This window comes from Pelodiscus sinensis, chromosome 29 (genome assembly GCF_049634645.1).
Source record: "Pelodiscus sinensis isolate JC-2024 chromosome 29, ASM4963464v1, whole genome shotgun sequence".
Classification (NCBI taxonomy): domain Eukaryota; kingdom Metazoa; phylum Chordata; order Testudines; family Trionychidae; genus Pelodiscus; species Pelodiscus sinensis.
In genome coordinates, this window is record NC_134739.1 from 5,076,531 (window position 1) to 5,098,620 (window position 22,090).

At 47.4% G+C, this 22,090-nt stretch overlaps 1 protein-coding gene across 2 annotated transcripts; it reads left to right on the forward strand.

Moving 5' to 3' along the window:
• The first annotated feature begins 116 nt into the window (after nucleotides 1-116).
• METTL2A (methyltransferase 2A, tRNA N3-cytidine) lies at nucleotides 117-21,368 on the forward strand. 2 transcript variants are annotated; one of them, XM_075911377.1, is made up of 9 exons: nucleotides 121-272; nucleotides 1,505-1,596; nucleotides 7,622-7,992; nucleotides 10,411-10,460; nucleotides 12,925-12,985; nucleotides 15,445-15,584; nucleotides 17,568-17,674; nucleotides 17,896-17,961; nucleotides 19,459-21,368. In XM_075911377.1, the coding sequence occupies exons 1-9, from the start codon at nucleotides 172-174 to the stop codon at nucleotides 19,629-19,631; spliced, it is 1,161 nt and encodes a 386-aa protein (XP_075767492.1). In that variant the 5' UTR covers nucleotides 121-171; the 3' UTR covers nucleotides 19,632-21,368. The 2 variants fall into 2 exon arrangements, with proteins under 2 accessions (XP_075767491.1, XP_075767492.1); XM_075911376.1 differs by lacking the exons at nucleotides 12,925-12,985; nucleotides 15,445-15,584 and having other exon boundaries at nucleotides 117-272.
• The last annotated feature ends 722 nt before the right edge of the window (nucleotides 21,369-22,090 follow it).

Below are 22,090 nucleotides of genomic sequence, written 5' to 3' on the forward strand. Positions count from 1 at the left end.
CGTGGCAGTGCTGGGCGCGGCTCCGTGAACGTTCTCGCCCGGCTGAGGCCTCCCCCACCCGCTAGGCTTGCTCGCCAGGCGCGCGGCGGCTTCTGCTTCCGGGTCGGCGGCGACTTCCGCTTCCGGGAAGGCCGAGGTGGTTGTTTCCGGTTCCGGGTGGCTCGGCTTGTCATGGCGGCGCCCGGCGGGCCGGCGGCGGCGCCTGGGAGGAGGCAGCCGTTCGGCACCCGCTTCCTGACCGACCCGAGCCGCCTCTTCCAGCACAACGCCTGGTGAGAGACCCCCCCCTCGCCGCGCGTGCGCAGCCTCCCTCCCCCCCCCCCCCCCGCAACCCGATTCCCCCGCCCCTGGCTGCCGCCCCCCCCGCGTCTTTTGCGCGTCCGCGCAGCACTGCCCCCCTCGGGAACCGCCCCCCCCCCCGAACCGGCCCCCCCCTTTTCCATACGTTCCCTCCCCCGCGTGGCAGCCGCTCCTCGGGCCCTCCCGCTCCGGGTTTTGCCTCCTGTCCCTGCTGCCCCGTATCGGAAGAACAACCCCCCCCCCCCCCCCGGGGGCCTGGCTAATCCTGCTGCCCCGCGTTCTCCTTTGTCCTGTCCCCTTGCCGGGGCCGTGCGCTGCGCGGGTAGAACCCTCCCGTTCATGCCGGTGCAGCCCTGAGGGCGCCTTGAAACTGGCAACAGCGTCTCACCGTCTGGACGTTTCCCTCTGTCCAGCGCCCGCCCTGGCGCATTCGCCCCCGTCGTTCAGCATCGATGCTGTTTAGGAATGAAAGATGTTTTAGGATGTGACAGGAGAGTCATCTGCTTTGTCAGCAAAGGGCGCCTAGTCGTGTCGAATAGTACTCGAGATGCAGCCGTGCTAGTCTGGTCGTGCTGAAACAAAAGACAGGACTATGCCGTACGTTAAAGACTAACAAGATGGTTGATGAGCTTTCATGGGCCAGACCCACTTCCTCAGATCAAATTGTAGAAGAAAATTGGCCACCAACCAAAGGGATACAATCAAAAAAAGTGAACCCTTATAAAATTGACAAATCAGATTTTAGAGTGGGCGTAAGAGTGTCTATGAGATAATGATATTAGGGATGATAATTGGGGAAGCTGTCTTTGTAATGGGTAAGATAACTAGCATCTCTGTTAGTCTTTAAAGTGCTGCATAGTCCTGTCTTTTTTTTTTTAGTCGTCTCAAATGTGAGAGTGGTGTTTATGGTGTGGATTTGTGTCCATTAAAGCTGGATGGGCATTCAAAACAATTCACATACACCTCTGAACAGCCATTGTATGTTGATCAGCTTTAGATTACTACCTAGCTGGACTAAATTTGAACTGGAGACCTACAGATAAAACCTCTATTATTACCAGTTCAGTGAGTCATCTAATTTCCTCCTTTTGTTTGCTTATTAGAAGTGGTTTTGGTTTATAATTTACTGGATATTGAAATGCTATTACACTGCCCAGCAGCTTTCTCCTCTTAGCTAAGTAGCTCATTTTATTTTCCCCAACAGGGATAATGTAGAATGGTCTGAAGAGCAGGAAACCAATGCAAGGAACAAAGTTCAAGAGAACAGCGAGCAGCTTGTGCCACAAGACAAACAAGGTACTTCTAGATGTCACTTTATTTCTTAGAAATCTTGATATGTCAGTACAATAGCTGACAATTCTAGCAAAAAAAACAACTTCATTTATTTCCCCCAAAACTTTTCTAAGATCATGTTTAATCAGAAAGAATTGATGTTTTTGATCAGACTCAGGATCTGTTTAGTATGTGCCACTAGATTATAGCCTTTAGAATTTTCCCCATAATTCACCTAATTAGATTTGATGTCATCTTGTATAGGAGGAGGATGTTGGCCTGGCATTACCATGTTGATGTTTTATGTATGAATAGGAAATGCCAAAAATCATATAAACAAACTTCTTCCACTATAAGGGTACGTCTACACTGCAACATTATTTCGAAATACTGTCAAGCTGGAGGACTTCTTATTTCAATTCCTGTAACTCTCATTGGGAAGTCAGAGGAAGAGTGCTTTATTTCGAAATAAGTGCTGTGTAGATGCTCCCTATTTCGAAATAAGCCACACAGTTGACGTGTAGATGCACCCCAAGACGAGAGTTCTGATCCTGTTCTGCCTTCACAGTTGTCTGTCTCTCTATCAGCTGAATGACTTCTAACATTTAATCTTGAAGTGCCTTTCATGATGTTACGCTGCTTATAAAATAAGCTTAATTTTTCTCTTATTAAACTATAGGCTATATTAAGGGTAGCCATAATTATTTACATTAAATTAGAAAAAGAACAAAAAAACTAAGAAAACTGTGAGCTTATCCAGGCTAAGAAAAATGTGAGCTTATCCAGAACCTTGCATTGAATGTTTGGCATCAAATCATAGTAAAGTCGTACATTTAAGGCAGGACCAAGCGTTTTTAAAACCATCTATGACAGACATCTCTCCAACCTACTCTTAAAAATCTCCCATGATGGAGATTCCACAACCTCTCTAGGCAATTTTATTGCAGTGCTTAATTACGCTGTCAGGAACCTAAACAGCCCTTGTTGCAACTTAATCCCGTTGTTCCTTGTCCGATCCTCAGAAGTTAATGAAAACCTTTTTTCTCCCTCATAGCAATATTTTATGTACGTGAAGAACATTCTGTCCCCCTTGTCTTCTCTTCTCTAGACTAAACAACCCCAGTTTATTCAGTCGTTCCTCATAGGTCATATTTTCTAAACCTTTAATCCTTTTTGTTGCTGTTCTTTGGACTTGCTCAAATTTTCCACGTATTTCCTGAAGTGTGGCACCCGGAACTGGACCCAGTGCTTTAGTTGAGGCCTAATCAGTGTGAACTAAAGGTCTAAGAACTTCTTTCAAATTCCCTTCATTTGCTCAAACCTTGGTGCAGGAAGTATTGGCATAGCCATCACTTCAACTCACGGTAATTATCAGGGCTCGACAAACAATGTAATCTAGTCGCCCGTGGTGAATAGATTACACCCTGGAAGAGCCAGCGCAGAGCGATCTGCGCAAGCGCAGAGCACAGAACCGCGCAGCTGGCAAGCAGGGCTCGCTGCCTCTCGGTGAACCCTGGTAATTATAAATCTGAATCAGGCTGGAGAAGTATAGCTGTGCAGCTAATGTTGGGTTAAAGCTGCTCTGAAGTTCACCCAGCACCTTTCCTCTCCTGCTCTGAGATCTTCTTCTACTGTATGAAAGACAGTGAAAGTGTTCTGCTGTCCTCTGGTATACCTTTCTCTCAAGAGCTAAGCTAGGGATTTGATTGATATTTCTTGTTATATTCCACCTCACTCTTGTGTGTAGCTAAGTAAATGTTGGTATTTCTAAAGTAATCTGCTCCTGGGGATCAAACTGGACCTGCTTCTTGAATTAAAATTCAAGGGGCACGAGCCTATTACATCTATAAGACAGAAATGCTAATTCTGATGGAGCTATTCAGGCCTTTTCCATGTAGCATTCCATGGTGTACACAATTGCAGGTACTTTACTGCGTCTAAAACTAACCTTCCTAAACTCTTGGGTCTAGATTCTCAGAAGTGCTCAGTACCCAGCAGCAGCCATTGTGATATCTAACATGCTGAGTTCATCTGAAAATCGGGCCATTGAAGAAAACTGCCCAACTACCCACTAGCTTTGCTAACTCAGAGAGCAGGGGAAAGATGGTAAATGTGACACATCTGTGGGACCTTAGCTGCTATATATTTGAGACATGCATCTGTCTGTTCAAGAACTGCACCTAAACGGTAAGAGCTAGGCCCACCAAATTCAGTATATAGCTTGAAACTCTCCCCTGATTCTTATGGGAACATTTCTGGCTGTTCCCTTTCATCAGGGAGCAAGGGGAAAAGTGCACAGTTTGCTGCATTCCTCACTCTGGCTGGGGAGAGCAGGGGGTAGATGAACCTGAACCTGCCGTAGCCTGGGAACCTCCCCTCCCGGCTGTTCCTGCTGCAGCAGCCATAGAGAAGTGCTTCTTGCCTGTTCCCATACTGCTCCTGTGAGAGAGGGCTGGAGTAGTCCTCTCTTCCCAGGGCAGCCTGCATATGAACCCCTCATCCCCTTCCCACCCCAGAGCAATGATTTAAATAAAGAAAAACAAAAATTCATTGAGTTAAGGACCTGACCAACGACGGGTACATCTTCTAGCATTGCTATAATTCAGTGCATAGCACTCCATAGCCGTATTCTGGACAGAGTGGAATCCCTGGTGAAGAGCTTGTAATCTAAAGCATAGGCAGTTACAGTACAGAGCAGAACAATGCAGAGTAGGCTGTTGGTCGTTACAGCTGCAGCATCTTATAGCCTTTGGACTTTATTTGAAAGGAGAAAGGAAGGTGCTTGATGAATGCGGGTAGTGGAAGGATATTAACTAGCTAGAGACAGAAAAAGTAATGTGACTTTCACTCTTTCTCTTTGGAGGACAATAATTCATTGTGTCCATGGAGTCCCTGATTACTTCCTCATCTTCTGTGGCCAGTAATTTTTGTTTGGGACCATACTTACTTCATCCAGGAGATTCTTTTAGTGGGAGGAGTGAGTATGGACTGAACTTCGGGGTAGTTCTCAGAAGCAAGAGCAGAGAGATCAGGACTTCCACTTAGGGATGTAAAATCTATTAAATGGGTTGGGCTGGAGTGGAACATCTGCCACAGGTGGGGGCTATTCTGGTTGGGCTGGAGCATCCCTGCCCACTGTGTGCCCAAGCTGGACCCACCCGCACACAGCGGGGCTGGAACAGCCCCCTACCCACAATGGGTGGGGGGCTGCTCCAGACCCATCAGTTAAGGGTAATCGGTAAGTCTCGCCTGTTAAGGGTGAGGCTTACTGGTTAACCATTAACATCCCTACTTCCAATCAAGGAAAGAGATCTGCATGAATTCAGCTCATACGTGGACATCCTTACACACTAGTGTTCTGACTAGAAGGAATATTTTTAATATTCCTGATCTTAAAGCAGGAATTATGGATGAAGATCATTGGGCTGCACTATGGAAAACATCAAATTACATAATTATAATGGACCTTTCTTGTCTTAAAATCTATTTTTTGAATGATATTTATCATCTGGTCCTTGATTTCTTGTTCTTACATTGCTACCAATACGCTGCGTGTACCTGAGGTCTTTGCTGTTTTACAAACAGTAAGTTCCACGACATCTCTGAGGTGACTAAGGCTAAATAATACAGGTATACCAGAAGGACAACCATACCTCTGCAATAGAAAATAGCTGGTGTTCAGTAATGCACAGCCCTACTGCACTGCTCTTCAGGCTAGAAAGTGCATAATATCTTATCCAGCAGTTCTCACCGGAGGAATTTCAGTCAGAAGTTCTCAGTAAGGAATGCACGGGTTCCTGGGGAACACAGAAGTATTCCAGGGTCTACATCAACTTATCTAGCTGTTTGTTGAGATTTACAGCAGCTACATAAAAAGCACTAGCAAAGTCAGTGCAAAATAAAATTTCAGGCAGGCAATGATTTGTTTATCCTGCTTTACATGCTATACACTGAGCTGTAAGTACAATGTTTACACTCCATTTGTTTTATTTTATTATATGGGAAAATAAGAAAAGATACAACTCTTCAGTAATAGCATGCTGTGACATTTTTGCATTTTAATGTCTGATTTTGTAAGCAAGGAGTGAGATGAAATTTGGAAGTACACAGGACAAATGAGACTCCTTGAAAGGGGTACAGTAGTCTGGAAAGGTTGAGAGTCAATGATTTAGGGAATTAAAAGGTAGAGAGCTGAGTTGGAATCTTGCCAAGATGCCAAAGTTAGCATCCCCTGCTTGTATGAAAATGCTGTGGAATGTTATCAGCACCTGTGTTTTCTCTGAAAGATGGCACCCCTAGCACTGGACTTCCTGGCCTCCACATTAAGAAATTGGTTCCATGGAGCTCAAAAAAAGCACCAGCTACTGAACCAACAATACTACTTCCTCAGTGTTAGTGTTCCTTGAATGTCTCCTATGGAAATCCTAAATGGGCTTCCCCTGCTCAGTTTGAGATCTGATCAGATCACAGCTATGACTGCAGCCTACTGTCACATTAAAATCTCCCCTGACTTGGGTTCTGAAGTCATGGCTCTTTACAAGGCCCTTGTAGCTGGAATAACGTTAGAGCAATTATTTCTATAGTTAGCACTTCATGCTTCAGGATGAATCCTGCTAAAAGTACACCCAGAACTAACTTTTCAGTTCTTTGCCAAAACAATTATTTTCTCCTTCACCCAAGCCACCTTTTAGATGGAGATTGTATTTCTCCCTAGACATGTCCAGCCTTCTTTTCTTTGTCCTCCTTTGCCCATCTTTCAAACCATGAGAGAGATTCCGGCTGAATTTTCTGTGTCCTAGGCTGGCATAAGACTAAGTCCAATTTTAAAGCCTCCAGTCCTTGGTGGGTGTCAGAGAAATAGAGTGCGAAGTGTAGAAGAGGGTGAATAATCATCATTGTGGGTGTGAGTTCAGTAAATAACCTATCGCTGTCCAAAGCTGTTTAAGGACTTGCATGTTGTTGAAATGTGGCTGGTGTCTATGGCTCAGGGCACTGACATTAGTTCTCTATTCTCAGCACAATAGGACAGGACTGCTCTTGCCAAAACCTCATTCGATAGAGAGACCCACCACACTTGGAAGATGCTAATCAGTTCCTCACACTGAGTCCGTTTCCCAAGAAGGGAAGCAACTCCAAGAACTGTACTGGGTCTCTCAAATCTGTGCAGCCAGGTGGTGGAAATTGTACCAGGCCATTTCTGATCTCAGTAGAAACACCATCTCACTCATCTCCACTCCACCTCCTCAACAGAGGGGAGTTCTTCCGGCTCTTGCTCTATACTGTGGTGGTCATCTCATGAAATTGATCCAGTAGGCCCAAGCGATTAGACTCCCCACTTACATTTCTTTCTTTAATATATATATTAATCCAAGCCCTTAACCAACATTGGGTGCATGGGAGAGCAGACAATGGTCTCCCTGGTCTCCTTTTCCTGTCAGCAATCTCAGGAACGTCTGATGCTCTATATTGTACCAAGCCATGGAAATAAAGTACAATAGGGAGCAGTCCTGTACTGGCAGTCAGACTACATTATTATAATGTTTCTAAAGCACATTCCACTCCACAATTTCAAAACATAGTGTCAATACTAGCAAAGCCTTCCACAACCCCTGTGAGGTAAGTACATTCTATCCCATTTTTCAGATAGGGAAGCAAAAAGGCCCGATTCCAAAATATACTAAGCACCTTCATCTCTCGTTGACTTCACTGGGAGTGGTAGGTGTCCAACACTTTTCGGGGCGAGGCCCTAAGTGACTTCCCTCAGGTCCCAGAGAGTCACTGGCAGAAATAGGGAACAGGATGATGCCGAAGTTAGCATCCCCTGCTAATAAAAACATACTGTGAAATGTTATCAGCACCTGTGTTTTCTCCAGTTCTCTGCAAATAGAAGAGGCCTATCTCAAAGTTTCCATGAAATCCAGACAACTTCTTTCTCAAACACTTTCCTTAATAAGTTGCTAACTTCAGCATGGAGCCTGACACACCTGTCTGGTTAAGCTGATCTTTGACTTGTCTTCTGTTGATCCTTCTTCTGTGTCTTTCTGTACAGATGAATATGAGCTCAATGCTAATGAATACTGGAATGATTTCTATAAAATCCATGAAAATGGCTTCTTCAAGGACAGACACTGGTTGTTCACTGAATTTCCTGAACTGGCCCCAAACCACAACCTAAGTCAACCTGAGGCTTCTGCATATGAAAATGATAGCACCAGACACGCCAGGCTGGGGAGGTGTGGAAATGGTCCTTGTTCATTGGAAACCAGAATACAAGAGCATCATCAACTGGACTTGATGAAAGACAGTAGCAATATCATCCACAGACTCAGCACAGATTGTGAAGCAAGACTAAAACTGGGTGACGTGAAACAAAGTGATGGTGACTTCCCGGGATCCTCTGCCACTTACCGTATACTAGAGGTAACTTCAGTGAATGGGGGACACTGAATCTTTCCCAGTTGAATCAAACTTGGCGTGAGAGTCTTTGGTCATCTAGGTGACTGACTTTAAACTGACAGGCTGACATGTACAACTTCACCAAATCCTACAGCACAATGCAACTTTCCATAAAGAACTATCTTGCATACAAATCGATCCCAAAGCTCTTAACAGAACTGAATAATAGGAGAGAAGCTGAAATATAGGCAAGGGGAGAGCTTCATTTTCAGGAAAGATTCAGGAAGGCTGCTACATAGGAGAAGGCTCCTATACCAGCAATAATGAGACTAAGCAAAGGGATGGGGTAGTCACAGAGCTGGAGGCTGGAAGGACTCCAGATCATCTCATTTGACCTCCCCCCAACCACAGATTTCACAGGCTACTACCCAGCAGCTGTATATTAAATCCAACAACTGAAATGAGACTGAAATATTACAGCCCATGGGTGACTAAACTATTATGTGCCACAGGTAGAGAATGGGATTGCCCAAGACCTGCAATGGAAATAAAATGATTGTGAGATTTGCTCAGATAATCCTGGAAAATGGTTTGTACAGATATACTTCAGAGGAAAGGGGGAAAACACAAGAGGCAAAGTATGGGGGGGAGGGTAGAGAGAGGATAACATTTTAGAGGTGAACAGGAACAACGCAGTGGAGAGTGTTTAAAACAGTGGTCCCCAACCCTTTGGAGCTGCCGCGAGGCCGGGGCTGCCCACGCGCCGCATGCCCAGGGCTGGTCCAGATCATTCGGCGGGCACACATAAATGCCCCGGCGGGCGCCATGGCACCCATGGGCACTACGTTGGGGACCACTGGTTTAAAAACAGAGAAGGCAACTTTGAACTGAATTAAACCTGTTGGGTTTTGGTTTAGATTGGTCTTTGTCACCAACTAGTTTTCAAAGTGGTCTGACGTTATTCAGAAATAACAAACAGTGTGTCTACACTGCAAGCCACTACACTATTTCGACATAATGGCGAGCTGGAGTATTTCTTACTCCCAGCCCCTGTAACCATCATTTTACAAGGAGTAAGGGAAGTTGAAGGAAGAATGATCTTCCTTCGACTTCTTGCTGTGTAGACAGTGCCAAAAGCTGAATTAAACTATTTCAACTTAAGCTATGAAGTTGATGTATCTGAAGTTGCATAGCTTAATTTGACTTCTGCCCCGCTGTGCATACGTGCCCTTACTGTGCAAAGAATTGGACTGTGAACTGTGTTCAGAAAGCTTCCCTCTGTCCCTGACTTTGAGTTCTGACCCCGATTCTGTGTCTGACTTGAGTGACGTACAGTTCTGAGAATCATATTGCAGATTTAAAGAAAAAAACCAAACCTGCTCAGTACAGCTAAGGAGTTCTCAGGAAGTTGTGAAGTTTCGAAATGGTGATGCTGCTGAAATCCCCTTAAGCATTCCTAGAATAGGTTCTATAACCTATCAGGCTAATAAACTATTAAAGCCAAATTATTTGTACTGTGTTTTCCCCCACAACTATTTGTACTGTGTTTCCCCCCACAACTTGTCACTGTGGACAATCTGTGAACATATATCTGTGGCTGGTTCAGTTTCTGTTGTATCAGTAGTGGTGTTGGAGCCCTATTCTCCCAGAGGTGAGTCAACATAAATAACTCTGGATCTTTCTGCAGGATCCTAGCACCTAAAACTGTATTAGAGGCAACTTTCCATACTATTAAACCATCTCTACTTCCATAATCCGCTTGTATTCTTTCTGCACCCGCTGTCATTTCAAACATCCACTGGTACATTCCACTCTGCTTACTTCAGTCCTTCCACAGAAGTCCCTAAACATTCAGAAACAAAAGCCGCTGAACTAAGTTGTGTGGCTTATCTTCTCTTCAAATGAGTAGTATTGCAGGCCCAATCATAACTAGGGATAGTAGGAGAATCATTTAGAAAAGGTGTCGGAAATAACAGGTTGCAGCTATAACAGAAAAAAAAAGAGAGCAAAGCAAATTTCCTTCTCCTCCCCCACTCTTCCTCATTGTCTCTGTATGGAAATGAAACTGACTAACCCCTGGCCTTTGAGACTGCTTGAGTGACTCATACTGGTTGTTATGCTTGCAATTCCAGCAGTAACAACTTTCAAGAATATCAGTGATCTTGGCAAGCTGTCGGACTGGTGGTAGAATTAGGTAGCTAGATCGGTGGCTTCCTGTGGATGCTTAGATGCAAGGCCTGATCCTGAAAGGTGCTGAACATCTTCATCTCTTGTTAATGGGAGTCACAGGTGTTGTTTGGGAATGGTCCCCTGTAGGTTGCTGGAACATCATTTTGTGGCTGAAGAGTGATGTTTTATAACATCTGCTAAGTGCAGACTAGAAAGCAGGAGTTGGTGAGGAAAGCGATACCAGTGTGTAACAGGCTGCTCTGTGTTTTGCAGGTTGGCTGTGGTGCTGGAAATACAGTCTTCCCGATTTTGCAAACCAACAAGTAAGCAGCTCTCATTATTTACTTGTAGAGAAAAAATGAATGACTGGAAAGGATTTTGTGCTCTGCTCTTCTTTTTAATGCATAGACTCGTGGCATATAGAAGAGGCTAAAACACAAATACACCCACTTGTCAATTTTGTCCTTTGAATGATTGAATTGAGATTATAAGGTTGTTGAGGGTCCATAGGAAGCATTTGATGCTCATGAAATTCTCCACATCCACTCATCTGTGGCTTTCAAAGCACTCTACAGCCGTCTCCTCCAGGACTATAAGGCTTACTAACCCCATCACTGTACAGATGGGGATGACAGAGGCATAAAGGTGCTAAGTGACTCATCCATGGTCACATGGCAAGTCATTGGTAGAGATGAGAATAAAGCCCAGTGCTCTTAACTCCCAGCTGCATGCTCTAACCATTAGCCCCACTTCTTCCTTAAAGTTACTCTGCAAGGTGACTTCATTTAAATTAGGGCTGTCAGGTGATTACAAAATGAATCGTGATTAGTTGCACTTTTAATAAGAGAATGCCATCTATAAAAATATTTTTTGATGTTTTACATTTTCAAATGTACTGATTTTAGTTACAACAGACTACAAAGTGTATAGTGCTCACTTTTTATATTTTGTATTATAAACAGGGCTCGACAAATAACACAATCTACTCGCCTGTGGCGAGTAGATTGTATCCCAGAAGAGCCGGGTTTGGATGATCTGCGCATGTGCAGAACGATCTGCGCATGCGCAGATCGCTGGACAGCGCGGCTGGCGAGTGGGGCTCGCCGCGGTTCGGCGAGCCCTGATCATAAATATTTGCACTGTACAAATAAAAATAGTATTTTTCAATTTTTAATGTAGTGCAATCTGTTTATTATGAAAGTTGAACTTATACATGTAGAATTATGTCCAAAATAACTTTTATTTTTGAATGCAGTGTAAAACTTGAGAGCCTACAAGTCCACTCAGTCTTCCTCCTTGTTCAGTTAACTGCTCAGACAAACGAGGTTGTTTCCATTTGCTGCTCGCTTTTTGTTTACAACATCACCTGAAAGTGAAAGCAGGCATTCACATAGCACTGTTGTTGTCAGTCTTGCAAAATATTTACGTGCCAGATGTGGTAAAGATTCACACATCCCTTCATGCTTCAATCACCATTCCAGAGGACATGCATTTCTTCTGATGACGGATTCTGTTTTGATAACAATCCAAAGCAGGGCAGGCCAGTCCATCTTCATTTTCATCATCTGAGTCTGATGCCACAAGACAAGGTTGACTTTCTTTTGGGTGGTTTGGATTCTATAGTTTCCACATCAGAGTGTTGCTCTTTTAAGACTTCCAAAGCATGCTCCACTTCTCGTTCCTCTCAGATTTTGGAAGGCATTTATGATTCTAAATCTTGGGTCAATTGCTGTAGCTATCTTTAGCAATCTCACACTGATGCTTCCTTTCCACTTTGTCAAATCTGCTGTGAAAGTGTTCTTAAAACAAACAACGTGTACAGGTCATCATCCAAGACTGTTGTTATATGAAATGGATGGAAGAATTTTTCCCCAAAGCGTTCAGTCACCAATTTATTTAATGATTATTTTTTAACACGCATTATCAGCATAGAAGCATGTCGTCTAGTGGGATATTTCCACTACATGCATCTGATGAAGTGGGTCTTTGCCCACGAAAGCTTATGCTCCTACACTTCAGTTAGTCTATAAGGTGCCACAGGACTCCTCGCTGCTTTTGCAGATTCAGACTAACATGGCTACCCCTCTGATTCTAGAACAGTGTTTCTCAATGTGGACTGTGGGCTGCTAACAGACCACTCTGGTTTGTTTACTTACCCGCTCCTCAGTCATGGAAGTGAGATGCTTAACACATTTAGTATATAAAACAAACTGATTTATTAAACATATTAAGTATTGTCTGTAACTAGTGAATTGAATGTTTCACCATTTCCTGAAGATTTTAGGACTAGTAGTTTTCACCAACTCTCACCTTGTTTTTAATCCCAGATCGGGAGATGAAAAAGCAGGAAACATTTTGTTTTATGGTTCCAATCAGTTTCTCAACTTTGAATGAACTAATCATTAAACAAAAATGGTTGAGTAAATTGAAATTGAAAAAAAAAATGTTTTCTCTGCACCTGCATAAGAAATTGCTGTTGTCAAAAGATAGTTTAGCACTTCAACAAAACCTACTTATAGGGGCTTAACCAGTGACTTCCACCAGTTTAGTGCTTTGATTTTCTTTAAAATTTTGGCAGCAGACATGTAGTGTGTGAATATTTTTGACTGAATATTTTAACAGATTATAGTAAGTGTAGGTCTTAATGTAGATTGTCATGATTACAAATTTAATTTTAAATAGGTCTTTTTAAAAAGATAAATGTATTTAAAAATTGAGGTTTCTTTATGATCATCAATTTTTATCAATGCAGACGACTATTTCCTGTTTCTTGTATATTTATTTCAGTGATCCAGGGCTCTTTGTTTATTGCTGTGATTTTTCCAACACTGCTGTGGATCTTGTCCAGGTAAACTAAATATTGAATAAGTTCTAGATGCTGTCACAGCTAGGGATGTTAAATATCGGTTAATTGAATAGTCGAGTAACCTCATGAAATTTTATCAGTTAGTCGACTATTCGGGGCGGGGCCGGCAACCACTATATCAGAGGCAGCGGCACAGGGTGCCAGGTAGGAGCTGAATTGTGAGGGGAGCCAGTTTAAAAACCATCTCCCCTCATGGACTGGCTGCCTGTTGCCTTGTGCTGCTGCTTCTGAGAGAGAGGCAGCAGCATGGGGTGGCAGCAGTCCCTGTCTGGGGTTGGTCTGAGCTCCTGGACCCCATGCAAGCCAGAACTGAGCTGGGCTGCCTGCCCACCCTGGCTCTTACTGCACTTGAAATGCAGAGCTGAAATGGGGTAGTCCCAGACCCAGCATGAGCCAGGACTGAGCCGGGCTGCCTGCCTGCTTGGATCCTAATACACTTTGAATGCAGCTGTAGCAAGGGTAGATCTCAGACCAGTTGCAAGCAGCACTGAGCCAAGTTGCTGGCCAGCCTGCTAAAAATGTACTGGCAGAGAGAGGGGGAGAGGGAAATGTGTATAGTCTATAGCATTAACCTGTATGCTTTTGCTTATCGCTTAATTGACTATACTGTTCCATCCCTAGTCACAGCTAAGTGCAGCTTATGGAAAGATCTACAATTAGCACTAGTTCAATTAGCATTAGTTCAATTCTTGATAGTTAGCTAGAACTGGACAGTACTTGCCTCATAGTGCAAGTAGATTGGGGATCTGACCATTGGAGGCTGCAGAAAGGAAGGGGACAGGATTGATTTTAAAAGGACAGTTTGACGGTGGTTCTGGAGAAGTGATTATTTCTTGCAGCCCCAATTCATTAATGTGATTCTTGATTCACTTGTATTAGAGCTATAACCACAGGTCTGGAACTAGTAGTTGATTGGGCTAGTGTGTCCTGATGGATGCTGGCTTTGTTATTTTGGCCATGGAGTAGCAGATGTTAACAAACAAAAACTGTAAAGAACAGAGTTTGGAAAACTTAGCTAGAGTGTTAAATTTGCCTGCCAGTTTGCTATGGGAACTCGTGAGGGGGGAGGAGGGTAGAGGCACGGGGCAGCTGTTCCAGTATCACTTCTGGTGCTCCCTTCCCCCTTCCCAAACAGTGACAGGGCGAAACTGACCAGAGTCTGCATATTAGAGGGAGCTGGGGCTGCTCCTCAGGTCTGTAAAACAGACCCCTTCTGTTTAGGAATCTAAATATGCTTTTAGGAGCCTGGCATTAGACTTCCTGGTTTGACCAGCAGGAGTTTTAACCATTGATTTGGCCCTTTGTTCTGCTATAAAGGGGAGAATTCCAACGTAATGGTGTAAATCAGCCATTTCTATTGATCGTTTGTGAGACGTTTGACCTTAAAGCTGTCATTGGTCCTGTAGCTTGGCACTGCTTTGTATGGCAGCAGTGAAGGACTGACTAGAACGAGGGGAGAACTCTTATAACTGACGTATCCATTCGATAATTTTCCATAGTTCCCCTCCACTGACTAGAGATGTTAAATTTTGATTAATCAGCTTATCAAGTAGTTCCATCAACTACTCAATTAGTCAGTAAGGGAGGCGCTCACAATCCCACTGCGCCTCTCCCTTTGGCTGTGGCTCTTGTACATTTCAGAGAACGAGACACAGTAGCAGGGATGCCTCTGCCTCCCCTGCTCTCCCCACCACCACGTGGAGGTGGTGTTGGCGGGAACCAGCTTTTAAGCCAGCTCCCCTCAGCGCCAGCCCCTTCTCCCCCCCCCTTGCTGCTTCTAGAGACAGCAAGGGGCATGTGTGTGAAGCGACTAGTCGAGGGACTACTTGACTATCCAATAAGCTGACGCTTCCATCACTACCACTGACATCACTCAACTATTCTAATTACATAACTGTACACACAGATTATTTCAAGATGGACTCCTGGCCTTCGGGGGTATCTCTCTGATGCAGAAATGTGTGCGTCTCCCAGCCTAGGTACATGGACACATGCTAACGCCATTCGACCCAGTGCACTGAGTGTAAACGTTGCAGGATGGGCGATGGCTCAAGCTAGCTGGTCAGGGAGGCTTGGACTTGGATGGCTACCCCAATCCATTGCCCTTGCCACTCTGTCCACGGTGCTATTTTTAGCATGCTAGCTTGAGTGGAGCTACCGCGAGTCTGTCATAAGAACGGCCATATTGGGTCAAACCAACGGTCCATCCAGCCCAGTATCCTGTCTGCCGACAGTGGCTAATCCCAGATGCCCCAGAGGGAGGGAACACAATAGGTAATCCCTGTCCTGGGTTGAGTGTTGCTCAGCCTACTGTGTAGACGTGCGTTGGCTCTTCCAGCTTTCCCTCGTGAAAACACAGTTTAGACAAGGCAACTAGGTAGCTTTGGTATTTATGTCTGCTGGTGTCTGTATCCTCTTGTGTGCCCCTCTTTTAACTACAGAGCAATGCAGAGTATGACTCTTCCCGCTGTTTTGCCTTTGTTCATGACCTGTGCAAGGACCAAAGCCCGTACCCCATGCCAGAGGAGAGCCTGGACATTGTTATTCTCATCTTTGTCCTGTCAGCCATTCGCCCGGAAAAGTAAGTCACCATCTACTCCAGCTCCAGCACTTCCCCTCCCACCTGCCTACCACAAAGGCAGCAGCATGGTAGGGAGGCCGGAGCAGTGCTCACAGGGAATTGGCTTAAAAGCTGGCTCCCTGTCAGTACCTGGTCCCATGGAGCTGTCTGCTGCCCGCACTGCTACCTCTGATACAGAGGCAGCAGCCTGGGGGGAGGAAATGGGAGCTGGTACTAGAGGGGAGCTAGCTTAAAATCTGGATCCCCCCCCTCTCGCTTATTAATGTCTAACTGCTAACAAATTCAGTGGTTACATGTTGAAACAACGACCCACCTGCCGAGTACTGACACTAGCCCTGGTCTGTTCTGCAGTAGAATACCGTGCTCTGGGTTGGAGCCCAATCCCACACACCAAAATTAACTTGGCTCTTCACATAATCTGTGGTACCCTCACATCCAGGCCCAGGCTACCAGGACTGGCTAACACTGAGCCAGCAAATACCTGCCAAGATGCCATGACAGGGAATACAAAAAGCTCGTGGCAAATACCCCGTTCCCACTCTGCCCTGACCTAGCCCCTTGCCACCGACTAAACCAAGAAAACCCCGCTAGCCTCGTGCTGGAGCCTCCTTGCAGAAGATGGTCTATGAAGCCTGAGCAGCTGCAGACATGCCCAAAAAAATCGAAGGGATGACCCAGCTGTGGAAGTGCTGGGCTTCTCCTCCCCATGGTGCCCGTGCACACCTTCAAACTGCTCAGTCGCACGCGCGGACCGTTTTTTAGTTCTGTGTTTATGCAATGCATCCCAGTCCATGACGGGGGCTCCTGGGTGCCATGATGACTGCAACTGGAACTGTGTACCCTTGGGATAACGTTCTTCTCTGATAACCAACATGGCAAAGCCTCCTTAAATGGCTCACGCTCTAGTGGAGATGTTGGGTTGGGTCCCGTGCAGCGGCGCCTGTGCCAGAGCATGTGGGGCTAAGACTAGCCAGCTTGAAGATAGGCTGATGTGAAAGCTAAATACACTGAGATGGGAAGGCCTCTTGTGCGTCTGGCCGGGCTGTGATTCACTCTTCTGAAGTGGGGGCTCTGCTCCCGAAAGATTGAGAGATCCTGCCTTGCACTAGAAGTATCAGGGCCAACCTCTGCTTTCTGACCTACCTACAAACTGCCGACACCAGGGTTGTAACAAAAATGCTGGATACTAGGGAGCCTTACGTTTTGGGGCAGCACAGATCTGAGTTTCAGTCCATGTTGGCTGCAAGTGCTGAACGCGTCTGAAAAATCAGGCCCAAGGTGCCGCAGGTTGGGCACTCACAAAAACGTCATGGCCGTGTCATAGGTTCTAAGGCCAGAGGGGGGAAACCTTATCTAACCTGGTCTCCTGTAAAACACAGGCAAGAGCACTTCACCCAGTAATTGCTATTGATACAGCCCATGTGGTTGAGCTGTGTAACAAATCCTTTCAAAAGGCCTTCAGCCCTGACCTTCAAGACTTCAATTAACGGAGAATCCGGTGTGTGTCTAAGCGCGTTGTTCCAAGGTTAATTGCCCTCTGTTAGAAAGGTTTGCCTCCTGTCTAGTCTGATTTGGTTTTGTGTGTAGGATTCCTGCTCAGGCTCTCGCAGGAAATCTGTGCAGAACCATGGATAGCACTTGAGGCTTGTGCGTTAAACCATGTGACCACTTTCTCTCATGTGATGCCATTTTACAAAGACTTTTTCAGATATTTGTACAACCTACAAATCTGTGTGTCCGGAGGCAGCCCCGTTTATAGAGACAACTGCTGACAAAACCACAGCATCTTCATATTCGCTATTACAACCCTCCGCCTTAAAAACCATGCAGCTACTGAACTGATTAAAATGAGAATTTTTCACACACATCATAAGTTGTAAATAAAGGTCTAATCAAAGGAGCATTGTCTCTGGTCAGCTCAACTCATTCTAATGAAGCATAACTTTGAAGGCTGATGAATTTGCCTAATTTGCCCTTTTCCAGGATGCAGTGCGCCATTAACAGACTGAGCCGGCTTCTGAAACCCGGGGGAATGATTCTGTTACGAGACTACGGCCGTTACGATCTGGCGCAGCTTCGGTTTAAGAAAGGTATTTCCTTCTGCCATGCGGAAGCCTTTGCCATATCAGTGATGGGTGATGTGAGAGTGTCTGCGTGGAAGCTGCCATGTCTAGAGACGGGCTGAAAACTCCCCCTTCAGCACGGTGTGCCATAGAGGGCAGGGAATTGCCATCTGGCTTGCCATGCAGCTGACTGGCTGATAGAAAATGAGTTAGGTGGGTAATGCTGTCCGAACCATTCTTGCCCTCAGGTCGGTGTCTGTCCGATAACTTCTACGTGAGAGGTGATGGGACTAGAGTTTACTTCTTTACACAAGGTAGGAGATTCGATATCGTATTCCCGACCTTCTCACCTTCCTCATTCCTGCCTCCCCCAGAGGCAAGCAACTGACTGGGCCTCTCCCCTCAACCGGCCTGACACCTTAGAGGTTTGTCAGTTACATGGAGAGCTGTGCCAGTTGAAGGTTGTGAAATAAGGTCTTCGTTTAGCGGGAAATCCTTTCCCGTCTCCCTTGCGTGCAATGGAACTAGTGTGCTTGCTACCCCCGGGGTGGGGAGCAGGCTGTGGGGAGCTGGGGGGAGGGGCATTTCCTGGATACTGTTGCGTGGGGGAGGGTGCGTGGATATAGAGCCAGAGGAGACAGTGCTTTGAGGATCTTGTCTTCTACCTCCCCCAATCTGGCGGCACTGCAGACTCTTCTGGCTGCTGGGCAGGGGTAGCCTTAGCAAAACAGCTGTGCCACTGCTCCCTGGCACCTGTATTCTCCACCTGTCGCCCCTTGCCCTCCACATCCCCAACCAAATGAGTGTTGTCAGGCTTAGTATGAGCTAAAATGACCGGTGTATGTGGCAGAGGTACATTCGGTTCACTGCCCAGGGGGACCGGTCACAGTCCATACATCTAAAATGGGTGTTTGGAAGGAGGCAAATCGCTGTCTGGCAAAGGTTTCGGCATGGCGGGGATGGGATAAAAGAGCACAAGCTGGGACTTGTTAGCCCTCTGCTACAGAAACGCTGTAAAATCATGTGCTCCCAGGGCTGCAGTTACATGGGATCTCTCCCCGGCACTGCTAGGTTTCTAGCTTTACATGCAGCCGGCGTGTTGGGTCTCCCTGTCACCAAGGGCTTCCTGCCGCCTATCGCTTGTGTTTGGACCACTTGGCTGTAGCGTGGTTCTGGCCTGGAGGCACTCAGTGTCTCGCTCAGCCTCTCCTAGGTGTGGCTTTTCTGGACTGGCTTTGGATTAATAGTCCATATCAGACAGACAGGACTGTACCCCTAGAGCTTCACAGCACGGGCCTGATCCTGGTGGGTGTTGAGTGGCCTCCATTTCCAGGGACTTGGGGATTTGAGGGTGCTTAGCATCTTGATCAAGCCCCAACACATTCCTGCCTCAACTGTCCCTAGTCTCAGAAAGTCCCATCCCCGTTGACATTCGTGCAGGGACAGTGCCTTGCCTCTTCATTCTCGGGCTGCTGCTCTCTTCCCTTCCTCCTGCCCCTGGCTCTCCATGAGGCCTGTTGTCCAAGCACTTCCCTGCCCCCTCAGTCGGGCACAGCAGAATGTGTTCCCCAAGGCCAGCATTAGCTCTTGCCAGGAGATGACAGCAAGGGTTGGCAGGCAGTGCAGAGACCCTGACAGATCCAAAGCCAGGGATCACCTGATCCTTTCATTTGACTGGGGGATCAGAAGCACTGGACTTCCCTAGCTCTTCCTTGAACCTTCAGAGGAATCTTTGGGCCCCCACTCAGAGCAGTTAGCTGAGAAATTACTTGCTTTTGCTACCTTAACCACCTCCTCCCCACTCCTCCTAGATGAACTGGATGCTCTTTTCACCACAGCGGGGTTGGAAAAAGTCCAGAATCTAGTGGATCGGCGCCTGCAGGTGAACCGAGGGAAGCAAGTGACGATGCATCGAGTGTGGATCCAGTGTAAATACCGCAAGCCCTTCCCCGCGGGTCATGGGGAGAATGGGCATGCTCGTTAGCCAGGCGGGCTGGATGCACGTGCCAGATTCGGACATGCTGGCAACTCTGCTCCATGAGGGGTGTAGCACTGAGCCGACCAGCTGGGCGCTGAATTCCGGCGCCTTCTGGAAAGGCCAGACAGGTGTAAGTTCCCATGCGTTCCATGCAAGGTGGAGTTGTGCTCAGGACGACCCCGTGACGCTACCTAGTTCCTAGTCTGGTTTTAAAATGAACGGTGACGACCAGTTTACATGAGGCGCGAACTTGCTGTCTGCTGGTGAGTCTGAGCAAAATGAGCAACGGTTCCTCCATCCTCTGAGCGTCTGCACAAAAAGGAGCAGGTTGGACCTTCTCATCAGGTTGGGAAGTTGGCAGGACAGTGCGGTTCATTCCATCCACCCCACGGGCCTCTCATCCTCCTGCTGCATCACTGTTAGTCGCCTGCTGCTCTGGGCGTTGAAAACCAAAGTCACGTGACCCGCAGATCAGCTACATTGAGAGGTGGGTTGCTCTGACAGGTTTAAAAACGTCAGGCTGGCTAGTGAGTGCAGGTTCGTTCCAGCCCTGTGCCGCTCCGAGATCGCCTTCCGCCCTCCATAAGGTAATCAGCTGGCTCGCTGTGGCGGACAGTACCAAGTAGAAGCCAATCACAGGGTTCAAAAGCTCCTCACTTTGGGAGCCGGGTTGTGTTGGTGTGCTTTTAACTCTGGAATCTGTTTTAAATTGAGTGTGAGGTAGCGTCTGTGTTCCAGTTGTACCGCACAGAACTGATTTTCAGAAAACCCTGCCGGCCATGGCTTACACCACTCCTGAAGCCTTTCCAGGCAAGCGAGTGTGCTGTACCGCAGCTGATCTCTGCTGTGAATATCAGTACAACCCATTCAGTCAAGCCGGGCACATGGTGCGGTAGAACAGCACTCCCCAAAGGGAGCTACTCCCCGTCTATCTTCCACCACGACCGTTCCCCAGTGCCGACCCCTCGCGGGATCTGTGTTGGGGAACGCTCAGCCTGACAACTTCCTACTGGCTTGTTTTGGCCAGCGTTGCTGGGGGACAGCTGCCCCCAGCAACGGTCACTTCCCTCTCCATAGGGTGGTGTGTCCCAAGGCTGGGCCCGGGCGCAGAGATGACCCAGCACATCCCTGGAGCCGCTCTTTGGGTGCTGCACATGCTGATGCTGTTTTCATGTTTCGAGTCAGACTCTGAACCGGACCTTTGCCTGTAAGTGAAGAGCTGGAAGGGAAGCTCCTGTTATGTGCCACGGTCCTGCTCCTGCAGCTCAGGCTTGCAAGAGCTCTCAGCCCACGTGGGCGATGGAGGAGAAGCTGACTGGACTCCAAATGCCTGCTGTTTGTAAGGCCAAAATCATGGGGGGAGGCCCATCTTTCCTTCACAGGTATTTAGGTTTGCCAGAATCCATTTTTATATTTTACTAGGGGGCGGTGCCCCATGCTCGCTACGCTCGCCAACTCCCCACCCTGGTTCCCCCGGTTGCTGGGGAGGGGCAGGCCTAGGTGTGGCAGCCCTGGCTCTCCCCTTTCCCCTCCCCCGCCCCCCAAGGCCAGGCAAGCACCAGCTCTCCCCCCCTCCCAGCCACCTCGAGTGTCAGGCCAGGCTGAGGCTGGCCCGGCTCTTTGGCTCTTTCCCTCTGGCCGTGGTGGGGTTGGGTCAGGCTGAGGCTCTCCCCCTGCCCCCAGGGAGGGTCCAAGGCTGCCTCAGCCTTAGCTCTCCCCCCAGCCCTGACCCCGCCCCACCACTCCTACTCTCCCCCCCTCTCCTAGCCCAGCTCTTTCCCTCCCCACCCACCGGCCCTGGCTTTTTCCTCCCCCCAGCTGCCAGGGAGGGGTCCTCAGCAAGGCTGGCCTGGCTCTCCCCCAACCTAGGGTGTGTGTGAAGGGGCTGGGGTGCAGGAAGAGGGCATGGCTCCCCTGAAACACCGGAGAGGGGAAGGCCCCCTGGAGCACCGGGGGAGGGGGAAGGGAGAGACTGTGTGACTCCCAGTTCTTCTCCCCCCCCCCCCCAACCCAGGAGAGTGGGGGAGGAGAGAGGCCACAGCTCCCAGGCTTTGTGGCTTGTTCCCCCCTCCCCGAAGCACTGGACGCGGGGGAGAGGAAAGGCCATGTGACTTGCGGCTTTGCCCCTCCTCCCCCCCCCCCCCCGGAACACCAGGGAGGGGGATGCTCCGGGGCCTCCCTAGGCCCTGCGCAGCAGCCGAGCACTGGGGAGGGGAGGGGAGGGGAGGAGGGTGGAGGAAAAGGTTTTTTAATACAGAGAAATTATTTAGCTGGATATTGATGTTTTATGTGTTATCAGTTTTCGCAGTTGTGGATAATTGAAGGCGGTAAGATAATAGCAATTAAATGACAGCAGATGTTGAGATTTAAAAAGTTCAAGCTTTGTGTTACAACACAAATTGTCAACCTCACCTGTCAAAATATGCGGAGTAAATATTGTGAAATCAAACTCCTAAGTTCTCAAG

Coding starts and splice junctions, on each gene's coding strand:
- METTL2A (XM_075911377.1), top strand. CDS start 172: ATGGCGGCGCCCGGCGGGCCGGCGGCGGCGCCTGGGAGGAGGCAGCCG. Junction 7,993..10,410: donor CCACTTACCGTATACTAGAG/GTAACTTCAGTG, acceptor TGTGTTTTGCAG/GTTGGCTGTGGTGCTGGAAA. Junction 15,585..17,567: donor TCAGCCATTCGCCCGGAAAA/GTAAGTCACCAT, acceptor GCCCTTTTCCAG/GATGCAGTGCGCCATTAACA.